We start from the raw sequence: 13,005 nt of genomic DNA on the forward strand, positions 1-13,005 counted from the left end.
AAAAAAAAAAAAAAAAAAAAAAAAACCAAGATAATAATTTGCATTAGGTCATTTGGGAATATGTGTACTTTATGTTGGATTCGTGGGCGATATTACGAGAAAACCAGATCTCGTTACAAAAATTAATGAATGGCACTTCTAGTTTCCAACATTTTAGCTCTACAGAGCAAAGTTTAGTGGCGTTGCTATCGTCGTTTTCGAGCTATACAATTGGTTCAAACAGGTACCGACCAGTGAAATCATCTTTGTTCATTATATCATACACGGGTCTTACGTTACGTAAGAATCAAGAAACGTTTTTGTAATTATAATCGACGCAAATAATCTTTTTATTAACTCTAGTAAAACTGATAATACTTTTATCAAAATTTCTATATACATTACTGTGTATCATTCTGTTAATTTATAAAATAACTAGATATTACATTAAATGACTAGGGCGTTTCAGAGACAACGAGTTTTATTATGCATTTTAATTGTCTGTTTTATGAAATAACTAGGTAATATACGAGTTCAAGTAGTTAAAGTATGACATCGAAATTTGATCTGTCTTTAGTCAATTTGTTTGTTTACAATAATACTCCTCCTTTCTTTCCTTGACCTGTAAATACTTTCAAAACAAATGTTCTGTAAGTCGAGCCGTTCTATCGAATTTAAATATAAAACGTTGGGAAGGATTATAATAGTAGATTTATAATTCGTATAAATGGATTTTATTCAGGAAAAGTTCGCTGAAAAATTGAAATCTTTACCGGCGAGTGCTAACAGTGCGCATATGTCATCAGTGAAATATAAGAAACTTATAGAGGAAGTAAAATGTGCTAAAGTTTCTAAACGAAAAAAACCAAAGGATTTTTGGTTATTGAAGCACTATGATGTAATTCAAATCCTAGGAGTTGATAAATTAATTTTTCCTGTCATAGACCATGGAATAAGATATTACGTGACTGAAGATGAATTGTGTGAAGTGCTGTATAACACCCATTGCAATATTGGGCATGCAGGTCGTGATCGAATGTTTCACGAACTGAATAAATGTTACAAAAACATTACACAACAGCAAATTTCTTTGTTTTTGCAATGTTGTGATGTATGTCAGCAAAAGAAGGGCTGTTCAAAAAAAGCAATAGCGAAACCAATGAGGTGTAATCAATTTAATAGTCGATGTCAGTTAGATTTGGTAGATTTTCAGTCACAGCCCGATGGTCAATACAAATTTTTTTTTGTTTACCAAGACCATTTGACGAAATTTATCTTATTACGTCCTCTAACCTCGAAATGCCCCAAGGAGGTAGCTTTTAATTTGGTCGATATTTTTACTACATTAGGAGCTCCTTGTTTTTTACAGTCACACAATGAACGGGAATTTTGCAATTCCATAATTAATAGTTTAAAAGAGTTGTGGCCAGAATTGCACATTGTTTATGGAAAACCTAAGCATAGTCAGAGCCGAGGAAGCGTTGAAAGAGTCAAGGAGGACATTGAAAACATGCTGATTACCTGGATGAATGATAAAAAAACTACAAAGTGGAGTGAGGGCTTGCGTTTTGTGCAATTCATGAAGAATGGAACCTATCATAATGGAATTAAACAGAGTCCATATCAAGCTATGTTTGGTTGTACACCAAAAGTTGGGATTTCAAATTGTAGATTGCCAAAGTCTGTATTAGATTCGTTGACCACAGAAGAAGAATTGGAAAATTTAATGCAGAGTTCTGAGATTGGAATTTTACAGACTGAAGCCAGTTATCTTCCCAGTTTATCTTCAACTGATGCATTACTGTATAAACTTTGTGATCAATATCAGTCTCCCAAAACACAAAGGGAAGAAAACAATGAATGCACTGAACAATGGACGAACAAAATTAAGCTAGAGTTTGACCCAAACCTCCCTGATCTTGCCGTTGGTGATACTGTGCCGGATGTGGATAAGGGAAAAACGGATGCAAGGAGCCTGTGATTTAGAAATAACTGAAGAAAAATTAAATCAATTAAGTGCTCAGAATAAAGCACTAAAGCAATTACATATTAGGTCACGATTGGCATTATGCTACGAAAAACTGCTTGCTCTGGAAGACATTCCTAATGAACTGTGATTCTCTTCGAACTGTAGCATCAGACCAAGCCTTGGATAATGAACAAAGCTTTACGCGCTGTCACTGCACCCAAAAATGTAAAACAAAAAGATGCCTTTGTTTAAAAAAAGGGATACTATGTAATTCGAAATGTCACAAAGGTCAAACGTGTTGTAATAAGTGACTTTCTACTGAAAAAGTCGAAACGACGACTCATAATGCAGTCATAACATAATAACTATACACCTACCATTATTTCATATATCTCGTTATTTCATAAGACTGGTTAAGATATATCATTTTTTATATGTTTTTCCTAAAATGACTAATTAATATTTAATTGTAATATTTAATTATTTTATAAATTAACTGAATATGATATTTTAACAGTAATACACACATATTTAAATTAAAAAAATAAGATAGAAAATAGTTCGATAAGTTTCATGCAATCGATTTTATATACTTTTTAAGCTTATTTTTGTTTGTAAATTTATAAAAAACAATATTTTGTCTAATATGCTATTTTTAAAATAATATTATGCAAAAGAAATTATTTTTCAAAAATAAATATATATTTTTTCTGTTTCTTTACTTGTTATTGTAAAAAAAAAAAAAATAAATTAGAAATAATTCAAACTCGAATGTTTTAAAATATTTTAAAACAAAATATATGACTTATTGTTAGATCACAGTCATAATCGAATTAAAAGTAATAATATAACATAACAAAAACTTATATACCTGCTGCCGAGATTGCATGTCCTTGAAATAAGAGATGTCCTTTCCATTAATAGTTATTTTTCCAGTACCTTCACCAAAAACTGTTACCGTTGCAGTTGCAGATTTTCTTTGACAAGCTACAAACACAAAATGCCATTATTACATTATTTTTAATATATCCAAACTGGTTGAAATTTATTGAACATAATTTACGTAAAGATATTTCAAAACTTACGGAATACCTTAACATATGGTTTTCCATCCTCTGTATACATTATCTGTAAATAAAAATACATTTATAAATTTTATATAATATAATATATTTATTATTTCTGAATTATATGAGAGAAATAAATGTCTTTCTTTTATAGATAATTTATTATACAAAAAATATACTTGCAGGCAAAAAGTTGTAGTCTTTCGTGTTTATTGCTAATTTTATTCTGTACTTCATGATAAATTCTTCTGCTCTTTGGGATAACGGATGATTCAATAGCTTCTCCATTGTTTTGATAAAATATTCGTACTAAGAATAGACATAATTATCTTTTCTTATTTAATTATTATATATATGAAAGAAATAAATAAAGTAGCAAAGTTCTTTTTCTAAACTTACTTGATCATCATACAATTTTTCAAGCAATAAATTTTCTAGTTGAACTTTAGTTATCCATACCGATTCATGTGGATCCCTGAAAATAAAAAAACAAGAAAATATATTTAAAATAGTATTTTATCATTTATTTATCACTCGTTTAAAAATAATATTATTTTACATACATTTTATTTTCATTGGGAAGCGTTCCGGTAGATTTAGTAAACTTATCTTCTAAGTCATCTAAATTTCTGAGTTGTTCTACTATACTCTATAAATTAAAAATGATATTAAATTACAAATGTTTCTTTTCTCTCTCTCTCTCTCTCTCTCTCTCTCTCTATTAAACCTATAAATTGTTTATTAAAAATCTTACTTACATGAAGTGTTTCGTAATAGACAGGTGTTATCATAAAAAAGAATGGATGTAACGGTTTTCCATCGGCAGAAAATTCAGCTACCTTCTGAGGTGGAAAGATTTCTTTTGGATGTTTCATCAAGGGTCGTGCTTTGGGATCGTACAACCCAGATGGAAAAAGATATTCTAATGATCTCTAAGTAAAATTTTACAATTGATGTAATGTATATACTTGTAATTAATATTGTATAAAAAATGATCATAAAGAATCATAAATTTTAACACAATTACAACTTACATCAACATCTTCATCCGTAAAATTTTCGGCATCCATACCCATCATATTTGCAAGATGTCTTTTACCCTTTTCATATTCAAATACTTCTTTTTCCATTAATTCCTCTATAAAAAGAATAATCAAGCATATATGCCTATTATGAACAAATAGAAATCTGTTATGATTGGCAGAAGAAAAAATAAATCAGAATATTTTAAAATTTAATTATTATAAATAGAACACCGTAACAGAGGATACCTAGACTATTAAACACTAGTCTAGATTGAATCAGTATTGTTTTGATTATGTCTTTGAATATAACAGTTTTTAGGATATAACGATTTGTAAATGTTAAGTACAGTTTATTTTTTAAATGTAAGAATGTATGTCTTCGTAATAATATGTAAAAGACTCTGAACATTAACGATCGAGGTAATATTAAATAACTATCTTTTAATGTTTTATAATATGTATATGTAAGTAATAAGATCGAAATAACGTTCTAAATTTTTAATCTGTCCAACTTCCCTGTGATACATTTATTAATAAATCAGGATATTACCATGCTTTTTGATGCGCTTCATATAAGTTTGCATAGCTTTGGTTGTATGTAATATCTTGATGCCGCTTTGATCTGTCAAAGCTTCAGATTGTTGTGTACTAGATAAACGAGAGATGGATTCCTAATGTAAAACAAAAATATAATATACATGTATTTATATTTTGAGGTTAACTTTAAAATCATGTAAAGGTTGAAACGTTAAAATTATTAATTGAAAATTACCAAACATTGGGTTGTATTCGATGATATACCGAGAACATTGCTATTTATTTTCAATAAATTACGAAAATTAGAGAAACGTATGAACATTGATGTTGCCATGATTATAGTTTTAAAAAAAAATTCAAGATTTTAATAAACATACGCTTGATGTGCATTATCGATATAGATATCGATTATGCAGTATCTGTAATAAGATCGATTTATGTATTGGACTAAACGAATGCGGCGTCATCTACAATCAACAGGTAGGATACAATATATATATGTATTAATGCCAATTCTTATGAAGTGGAAAGTAAGAATTAAATAAATTTTTAATATTTTATTTGTTTTTCATTTGTACAAGATCCAATTATTGCTAATCTAGCCTATTTTTATAATTCATGTTGTATTTCATCATGGCACACGTCAGCACAGTGCGCCCTCTACTTCGTTACTCGTATTTGTATATGTGATGTGGAGAATAGATTGGCTTATGTAAAAAGAAAAAGAATACAAAAAAAATTATATTAGGTTAATAAAAGAGGTAGCGCGTTAGAATTATTTCTTAAAATGGTATGTATAATTATTTTTTAATAACATGATATAAATGTTGTAGAAGTTGTTAATCGTTTTGATATAAATATCACGTGAAATATAATATTACCTTTCCATTTGTAGATTTCAATTGCCAAATATAATTATTTTTTTTTTTAAGTAAAGCAGATTTTCATATGATAATTATATACCTAATTGATTTTTATAATTTTAGGTACTTATCGCTGCTGCTGTATGCACAAAGGCGGGAAAAAGTAATTATAATTTTTTTAATATCATTGTATGATTACACATACATACGTTCACGTGTGTGTTTATTTGTAATACATCAGATTTTCTCAAATTATATCCAAATGTAGATATGAAGTTTAAATATCTTATCATTTACAAATTTATATCTATCACTATTAGTCATAGTTTGATAGTAATACTTTAGGAATATCAAAAAGGGCGGAAGAGTATTCTATTGACAATTATTTTAATTAGACCAATTAAAAGAACAATATTGTATTTAAAGATATGAGGATATAGACACTTACTTATGTACATACAAATACATGGCTTTGTTTTTTTAGCCATCATTTCCCGTCAATTTGTTGAAATGACAAAAGCAAGAATCGAAGGATTACTAGCTGCATTTCCAAAGTTAATGAGTTCCGGTAAACAGCATACTTTTGTTGAAACAGAATCTGTAAGATATGTTTATCAACCATTAGAAAAAGTATACATGCTACTCATTACGACAAAGGCTAGCAATATCTTGGAAGATTTAGAAACTTTACGACTCTTTGCAAGAGTGGTAAGTATTATATTATATATCATTGTACTTCATAAATTAATAATAATATCTTTTTAGATCCCAGAATATTGTGTTTCGATGGATGAACTTGAAATAGCAGATAATGCATTCAATTTAATATTTGCATTTGATGAAATTGTCGCTTTAGGATATAGAGAAAGTGTCAATCTTGCGCAAATAAGAACTTTTGTAGAAATGGATTCTCACGAGGAAAAGGTTTATCGTGCAGTGAGAATGACTCAAGAACGTGAAGCTAAAAATAAAATGCGCGAGAAAGCTAAAGAATTACAACGGCAGCGAATGGAAGCGAATAAGAAAACTGGTATCAAAAGTCCAGGTTTTGGTAGTGGTTACGGAAGCGGTGGTTTCACTCCAACTCCTACGGTTGGAGATACTGCTAATTTTGTTCCTGATACAGTGAGACCATCATATACTCCAGTACAGTGAGTTCATTTAATTGCAATGTTATTTCAAATTTCTTAAATTTTATAGAAGAAAATATAAAGAAAAACTTTATGTGATTGTAGAAAGCCAGCCAATACTGGTCCAGGGGCAATGAAGCTTGGTGGAAAATCTCGAGATGTTGATTCGTTTGTTGACCAATTGAAAGAAGAAGGTGAAAATGTTGTGAGTGCTCCACTTGCAGCGTTAGGATCAAAACCTGTGCCAATCAGTCCTCAGATAATTAATACTGAACCGTATGTATCTTAATTCCTTTATTATACTAAATAATATTTATTTATATTAATTAATTCCGTATAAATAGTGTTCACCTACGACAAGAAGAGAGACTTAATGTACGCATTGGACATAATGGAGGTCTTCAACACTTCGAGTTACATGGTTTGGTAACACTGCATATTTCTGATGAAAAGTGGGGTCGTATCCGTGTTCAACTTGAAAACAGGGATTCAAGAGGAATTCAATTACAAACTCATCCAAATGTCGATAAAGAATTATTTAGGACTCGCGGTCAAATTGGATTAAAAATACCTACTAAACCATTCCCATTGAACACAGATGTTGGTGTATTAAAGTGGCGTCTACAAGCTCAAGACGAAACAGCATTACCAATTTCAAGTATGGATTTTTTTAATTAGCTAAAAATTTTAAGCCTTTCTTTACTTACGGAAAACAAACTGTACAATTGTACAGATTTGTTTTAATTCAAGTAATTATTAACAACTCAATTTTTTAATTATTTAGTAAACTGTTGGCCTAGTGAAAGCAGTGATGGGGGTTGGGATGTAAACATTGAGTATGAATTACAACAAGATGATCTTGAATTAAATGACGTAAACATAAACATTCCACTTCCAATTGGATGTACTCCTATAGTAAGCTCATTTGATGGACAATACACGCATGAGACAAAGAAAAATATATTAATATGGTCGCTGCCATTAGTCGATGCCTCGACAAAATCTGGTTCAATGGAATTTTTTGCCCCATCTTCAACGCCCGCAGATTTCTATCCACTTCATGTTTCTTTTGCATCCAAGACGTCGTATGCCAAAATAAAGGTATCGTATACGTTTCAAAACATTTTATATGTTTACCGTATCTTTAAAAAATATAAATAATTCTTTGCTTTTCTTATTTTTTAATGTTTAGATTACGGAAGTTTTATTAGTAGAAGACGAGAGTCCTGTAAAACATTCTATAGAAACAGTTTTCTTTACTGACAATTATGAAGTGGTATAAGCTGCAAAAACAAAAAAGAAAAGTAGATGTTAGTCTACATACGCTTTGAACACATGGAAATGAATACGGTACATTGGAAAACGTAATTTTTATGATAAGCAACTAGCCTAATTAGTATTCATATGCCAATCAGATTTCTATTTCCATATGATCATTTACTTAATGATCTCATGGTAACTGCAAAAATGTATTGCAGTATATTAATGTGCACATTACAATCATATTGTTGTAATTGTATGTTCAATATTAATTTATCCGAGACAAAAACTACAAAAAAAAGTGTATTTTAATTAAGAAAAAAAGATAAATATCTTCAAATATAGTCAAGTTTAATCAAGTTTATTGAATTAATTGCATATAAAGAACATTTATAGACGCTATGTTTGATTATTTACGTCAAATTAAAATATTAAATGGCAAAGACTGTCATTTATTTTCACAAAGAACAAATAATTTCACTGTTCATATGCCTTTTGTGCATTGTTGCATACATATGATTACTTCTTTAGCGTTCTAAAAAGAAAAAGGAAAAGAAAAAGAAAAAAAGAAGTAAAATTTTTTCTTCTAACATTATATTAAATGTTATAGTTGCATCAATTTCTTTAATCCTTCTATTATAATTATGTATAAAAGTATTTAGAAACGTAACTTTAGTTTGGGTTACTGAAATTTATAAATATTTCTTTTATCGTATATACACATATATATTGTGGTTATATAAATCACATTCTTTTCTTATCACTAAACGTTATACTTTCCTAAAGAAACATATTAATCCTTACATCGAAATTTTTATCTTTAAATAATTTGAATACATACGAAACACACAGTTATACTACTTATGTATGTGCTACATGTGTATATATACGTATATGTGCTGTGACTTTTTATATGCACATATCGAGATACAATATCTATTATTTTTAAATAAATTTATTTGAATCTTTTATAAGATGTTTCGAATTAGTTATGAATTGACGAGTATTGTGTTATACTTGGAAGTATGTATTATAGTTAAACATAATAATAAAAAAAGTATATATTTTATTGTTCATTAATGCATGCTTAAAACAAAGCAAACTACATATTCAATATAAATGATGCTATTTAATGGATATATCGGGTGGAAGCAATCACATAAAATTAATTATTAAAGTTTTTTGAAAGTATTGTTTAAAGAAATGTTTTTAAAATAAATACTATAGAAATGATTATTTATTTAATTTGATTACACACACAAACATGCGCATATACATCAATGTGTAGGAATTGTTAATATTAAGATATATATAATATTAGGTAGAGTTCATATATTATAATAAAATTATTTTTACTGGTATTAGTGTCATTATTATATCTTTAATTAATCTTTGACTTTTATTATATTTGGCATTTGCATTCAATATATAGTTGCTTTTTCTCTAATTAGTGAAGTATATATTCAATAATTTGTATTTCTTTATGTACATATATAAATATTTTTATTTTATATTATATATATATATACAAAGTGTCTTGTAATTGGTGGTACAGGCGAGCAGGAGATGATTCTATAGGAAAAATTAATTGTAAGTAAAAAACGTAGAATAAAATTTATTCCTACACAGCTTCGTTTTGAAAAGAAAAAGTTTGAATATTCGTACATTTTCGAATTAGTCTTTCATGTAGAATCATCCACTGCTTGTATCACCATTTATAGGACACTCTGCATGTATTATTAGTAGTTAAACATTACTATATATTATATATTAAAATAATTATTTACAGTATAAAATGTCATTAAAGATAATATACAAAATAATATATAATATTCATTATAATAATGATAATATTTACATAACGTTTAAAAATATTTAAACAATAATATATAATTAACAGGTTATTGCAATATATCAGATGGTACACTTACTACTTGTTGCAATAGATAGTTTTCGATAACTGCCTTAGCTGTAAAAAAAGAAAAATATGTATATGTCTACTTTAAATTATTTTTCTACTTACTTTTTTTTATTTATTATTTTGTTATTTTATTTGATTTTTACATTCTTACCAGTTAACGAATTATTTATTATTGCAGCTTGGTATGCACTTATATTGTGTACATTACGATGTGTAATATCTGCTCCTCTAGACAAAAGTTCGTAACAAACATGTGGATGATCACCATGTGCTCCATAAATAAGAGGCGTGTTTCCTTCCTAAAAGATATTTTTGTGTTTTTATTTTTTAATGTACGATATATATATATAATAGACGAGAAAATGGTACAAAATAAATAATATAGACCTCATCGCTTGCATTTGAATCAGCGCCATGATTTAAAAGTAACTTTACAAGATCGTGATGACCGTAAGCGGCAGCTAAATGTAAAGGAGTCTCTCCATTATGACCACGATAATTTTTGTTCGCGCCAGCTTTTAACAATTGCCTTGCGCTACCTAATTGTCCATATCCTGCAGCCCACATAAGACCTGTTAAACCTTTCTCATCTGTAAGATCTACCGATCCTGGAAAGTATAATAACTGTGCCACAAAATACAAGTAATCAATACATATTGTTTTATTTTCTCAAGAATAAGGAGAAAAAGAACCTGGTTGTATGCTTTCAGGTGTAAGTTCTCCTTGACCAGCTAATGTATGAAAAGTAATATCTGTTCTTCCATAGAGTTGAGGTATTTTTGTACGTGTATTACCTCTTTGTAAGTTAGTTAACAAAGTTGGTGGCTGTAAAAGCATGGTTGTAAAAGTAAAGTTAAAGATATGTGATCTATAATAAACCACAAGTATTATACCTTATATGGTTGAAATGCACTGGTTCTGGTTGCATCCTGCCATGCACCGGGTGCCCAATGCCACTTCCTTTCTATTGGCTCTGACCTACACCCTATACTCGCATTATCTGGTTTATATATCAAAGGCCTTGGTCGTATACCTATTGCTGTTTCAGTATTATCTCTTGTCGTTCCTTTTAATTACATTAACATAAAATGTAAAATTAATTATTCAATGGCAAGTTTATATGATAAAAATTGTACCTTCTTTTTTACTTCCTGAAGATTCATATTCCTCCTCTCCGTTTTCTTCTTCTTTTATAATTAATTCCTCATGAATTCGATTTTCCATGACCGTTTAAAAATATTTATAATTCTATTACATGTGAGAATATATACAAAACGGTTGGTTGGTTTTGTTAAACCAAAGCATGTCACACATAAACAAGTTGTTCACTAAATTATTGAAAATATATTTTCATATATATCGAATAATATAATTTTTACAATATAGATATAGTAAATAGATCAATTAAAGGTAATCTTATTAGTGCATTGTAACTGGGATATAATTCTTTAATATATCTGTTTACAAATAAAGACAAAGCGCATTCCAAATTAGAGTCGAGGTAAGCGGGAAATTTGAAATTCTATCAAATTTGTATTCCATTTGATATTATATCGGTTAATGATATTATTAAAAAAATAAGCACATTTTGTCATATACACACATCGATATCTTTTAAACATCCTTAAAATAAATGAAAATTATTTTTGAACAATTATGTCACGTTTTCTTATGCATTTTTTTGGTTACATTTGATTTAGAGCATGTAAAACGATTCTTCGATTTGTATAAATGGGTTGTGGAAGAACTAAAGAATACAGAAATCATAAAAGCTCACAAAGTCCCCTTTTTTATCGACCCAGTTTCATTTTAAGTACTACCAGGATCACCAGTGGGCGATAGTAGGTATTTAACTGGAGCGGTTGGTATTATCTATGAAGTTGCGCCAAATGAGAGATGTAATTATTAAATAAATAAATTTCATTTTTAGTGGATAAACATGTGTCCCTTCAGAAATGCATTTGAAAATATATTTTAAAAAGTAGTCATTTAAGGCGTTCAACTAGAAAACAATCTTAAAGGTTTGTTGTTAAATCTAACGATTTAAAATACCCATGTACGTGTGAGAAGACTGCATTCATAAAATGCAGTCGACTACGTATCACTTTGGTCCCTATGCTATATGCATATTTTATGCATATCAAATCGCAAATAAAAAGAAATCTAAAAGTTATTCCACCTCAAAAGTTAAATAAACTCACTTGAATGCATGCTAACTCATGTAAGCATACTTGCTATAAAGGAAAAGAAAAGAAGTGAAAGAAGTAGGGAAGATGTGTGATGGTTAGTAGGAGAAATTCTAGGTAAGGAGACTACCTGTAAATATATAAAAGTTATTAAAGAAACATTATAAGGTAATTARTTTCTATAGATGAAATGGATAGAAGGAATCAAGGAAAGGAATAAAAACATGGTATAAGTAGGAAGTTAAAAGAAACTAATTAAAATTATAATGTTTATGGTAAGCGGTCTTTAGCCGGATTTCACTTGCAATGGAATGTATAGCATATAAAATATGATAAACATTATATTGAAAGTAAAACACCATTGCCCGGGTCTAACCACGAGGAGGTAACCGCTTCCGAAGACCCACGAGGGATGTTCATCCTGAAGATGTCCACATCCGAATTAAATTTAAAGGAAATAAGATAATTTATGTTATCATTGTCATATGTCATAGGTTAACATTATAAATATATGTTACCCTGGAAGTTATCTCTGTGCAGGAGCATTGAAATAATTACATAAAAATTAAAATAATACCAAAAGGAGACCGTTATAACCTTAAATTTTATTAATTGGGTGTATTATTTCCTATATACACATGCGCAACGTTAGGAAAGTCATATAAACAACATTGAATAAAAGTAATTTGATAGAGGACAACGTCTCATTTCAACGGTGAATTTCGAAGGGGACGGTACATACATCATATATTTCTAGCTTTTAAACAGCAATAGGCATTTCTATCGATTAATTAACAATTATTCTAATATTCTAATCCAATCTTTTTATATTTCAGATTGTTTACCACATATATCTAATAGAAAAATGCATTGAATATTAATAATTATTAATTGAATATATATAATAATATATAATTAAAAATTGGATAATTATAATTAATAATAGAATGGATTTTTGATTTATTTAATAAATAAATTATGTGTGTTTTCATGTGCGTTGTGATAAGATTTATAGTGCATATTGTCTTTATTCTTTTCGTTATTTTTTAAATATTAAGAAGATACGTG

The 13,005-nt window shown here is 28.6% G+C and overlaps 4 protein-coding genes and 1 long non-coding RNA gene across 7 annotated transcripts; 3 read left to right on the plus strand and 2 right to left on the minus strand.

The window, feature by feature from the left end:
- The first annotated feature begins 206 nt into the window (after window positions 1-206).
- LOC106791763 (KRAB-A domain-containing protein 2-like) lies at window positions 207-2,579 on the plus strand. Its single transcript, XM_014757658.1, has 2 exons — window positions 207-500; window positions 722-2,579. Exon 2 carries the CDS (start codon window positions 776-778, stop codon window positions 1,958-1,960), a length of 1,185 nt encoding a protein of 394 aa, XP_014613144.1. The 5' UTR covers window positions 207-500; window positions 722-775; the 3' UTR covers window positions 1,961-2,579.
- Window positions 2,580-2,819: 240 nt separating this feature from the next.
- LOC106791764 (28S ribosomal protein S9, mitochondrial-like) lies at window positions 2,820-4,973 on the minus strand (the record flags this gene model as incomplete). Of its 2 annotated transcripts, none has more annotated exon segments than XM_014757660.1 (9): window positions 2,820-2,935; window positions 3,041-3,076; window positions 3,199-3,324; window positions 3,415-3,490; window positions 3,579-3,664; window positions 3,774-3,947; window positions 4,050-4,153; window positions 4,591-4,711; window positions 4,813-4,973. In XM_014757660.1, coding segments are annotated over 9 exon segments (855 nt in total). In that variant the 5' UTR covers window positions 4,912-4,973.
- A 254-nt stretch (window positions 4,974-5,227) lies between these two features.
- On the plus strand, window positions 5,228-8,372 carry LOC106791760 (coatomer subunit delta). Its single transcript, XM_014757655.1, has 8 exons — window positions 5,228-5,367; window positions 5,564-5,603; window positions 5,925-6,148; window positions 6,206-6,591; window positions 6,676-6,846; window positions 6,915-7,228; window positions 7,355-7,671; window positions 7,763-8,372. The coding sequence occupies exons 1-8, from the start codon at window positions 5,365-5,367 to the stop codon at window positions 7,850-7,852; spliced, it is 1,545 nt and encodes a 514-aa protein (XP_014613141.1). The 5' UTR covers window positions 5,228-5,364; the 3' UTR covers window positions 7,853-8,372.
- A 1,295-nt stretch (window positions 8,373-9,667) lies between these two features.
- On the minus strand, window positions 9,668-11,237 carry LOC106791761 (ankyrin repeat family A protein 2). Of its 2 annotated transcripts, none has more exons than XM_014757657.1 (6): window positions 10,888-11,237; window positions 10,645-10,817; window positions 10,444-10,576; window positions 10,139-10,305; window positions 9,903-10,050; window positions 9,668-9,799 (listed from the first exon to the last, which is right to left on the minus strand). In XM_014757657.1, the coding sequence occupies exons 1-6, from the start codon at window positions 10,973-10,975 to the stop codon at window positions 9,732-9,734; spliced, it is 777 nt and encodes a 258-aa protein (XP_014613143.1). In that variant the 5' UTR covers window positions 10,976-11,237; the 3' UTR covers window positions 9,668-9,731. The 2 variants fall into 2 exon arrangements, with proteins under 2 accessions (XP_014613143.1, XP_014613142.1); XM_014757656.1 differs by having other exon boundaries at window positions 9,670-9,799; window positions 10,139-10,359; window positions 10,888-11,234.
- Window positions 11,238-11,616: 379 nt separating this feature from the next.
- Window positions 11,617-12,805, plus strand: LOC106791754. Its single transcript, XR_001382225.1, has 3 exons — window positions 11,617-12,054; window positions 12,123-12,671; window positions 12,774-12,805. It is a non-coding gene; the product is annotated as an uncharacterized LOC106791754 (long non-coding RNA).
- Window positions 12,806-13,005: the final 200 nt, after the last annotated feature.

The sequence above is a fragment of the Polistes canadensis genome, unplaced genomic scaffold, assembly GCF_001313835.1.
Source record: "Polistes canadensis isolate GaletaPanama2010 unplaced genomic scaffold, ASM131383v1 scaffold_339, whole genome shotgun sequence".
Lineage (NCBI taxonomy): Eukaryota > Metazoa > Arthropoda > Insecta > Hymenoptera > Vespidae > Polistes > Polistes canadensis.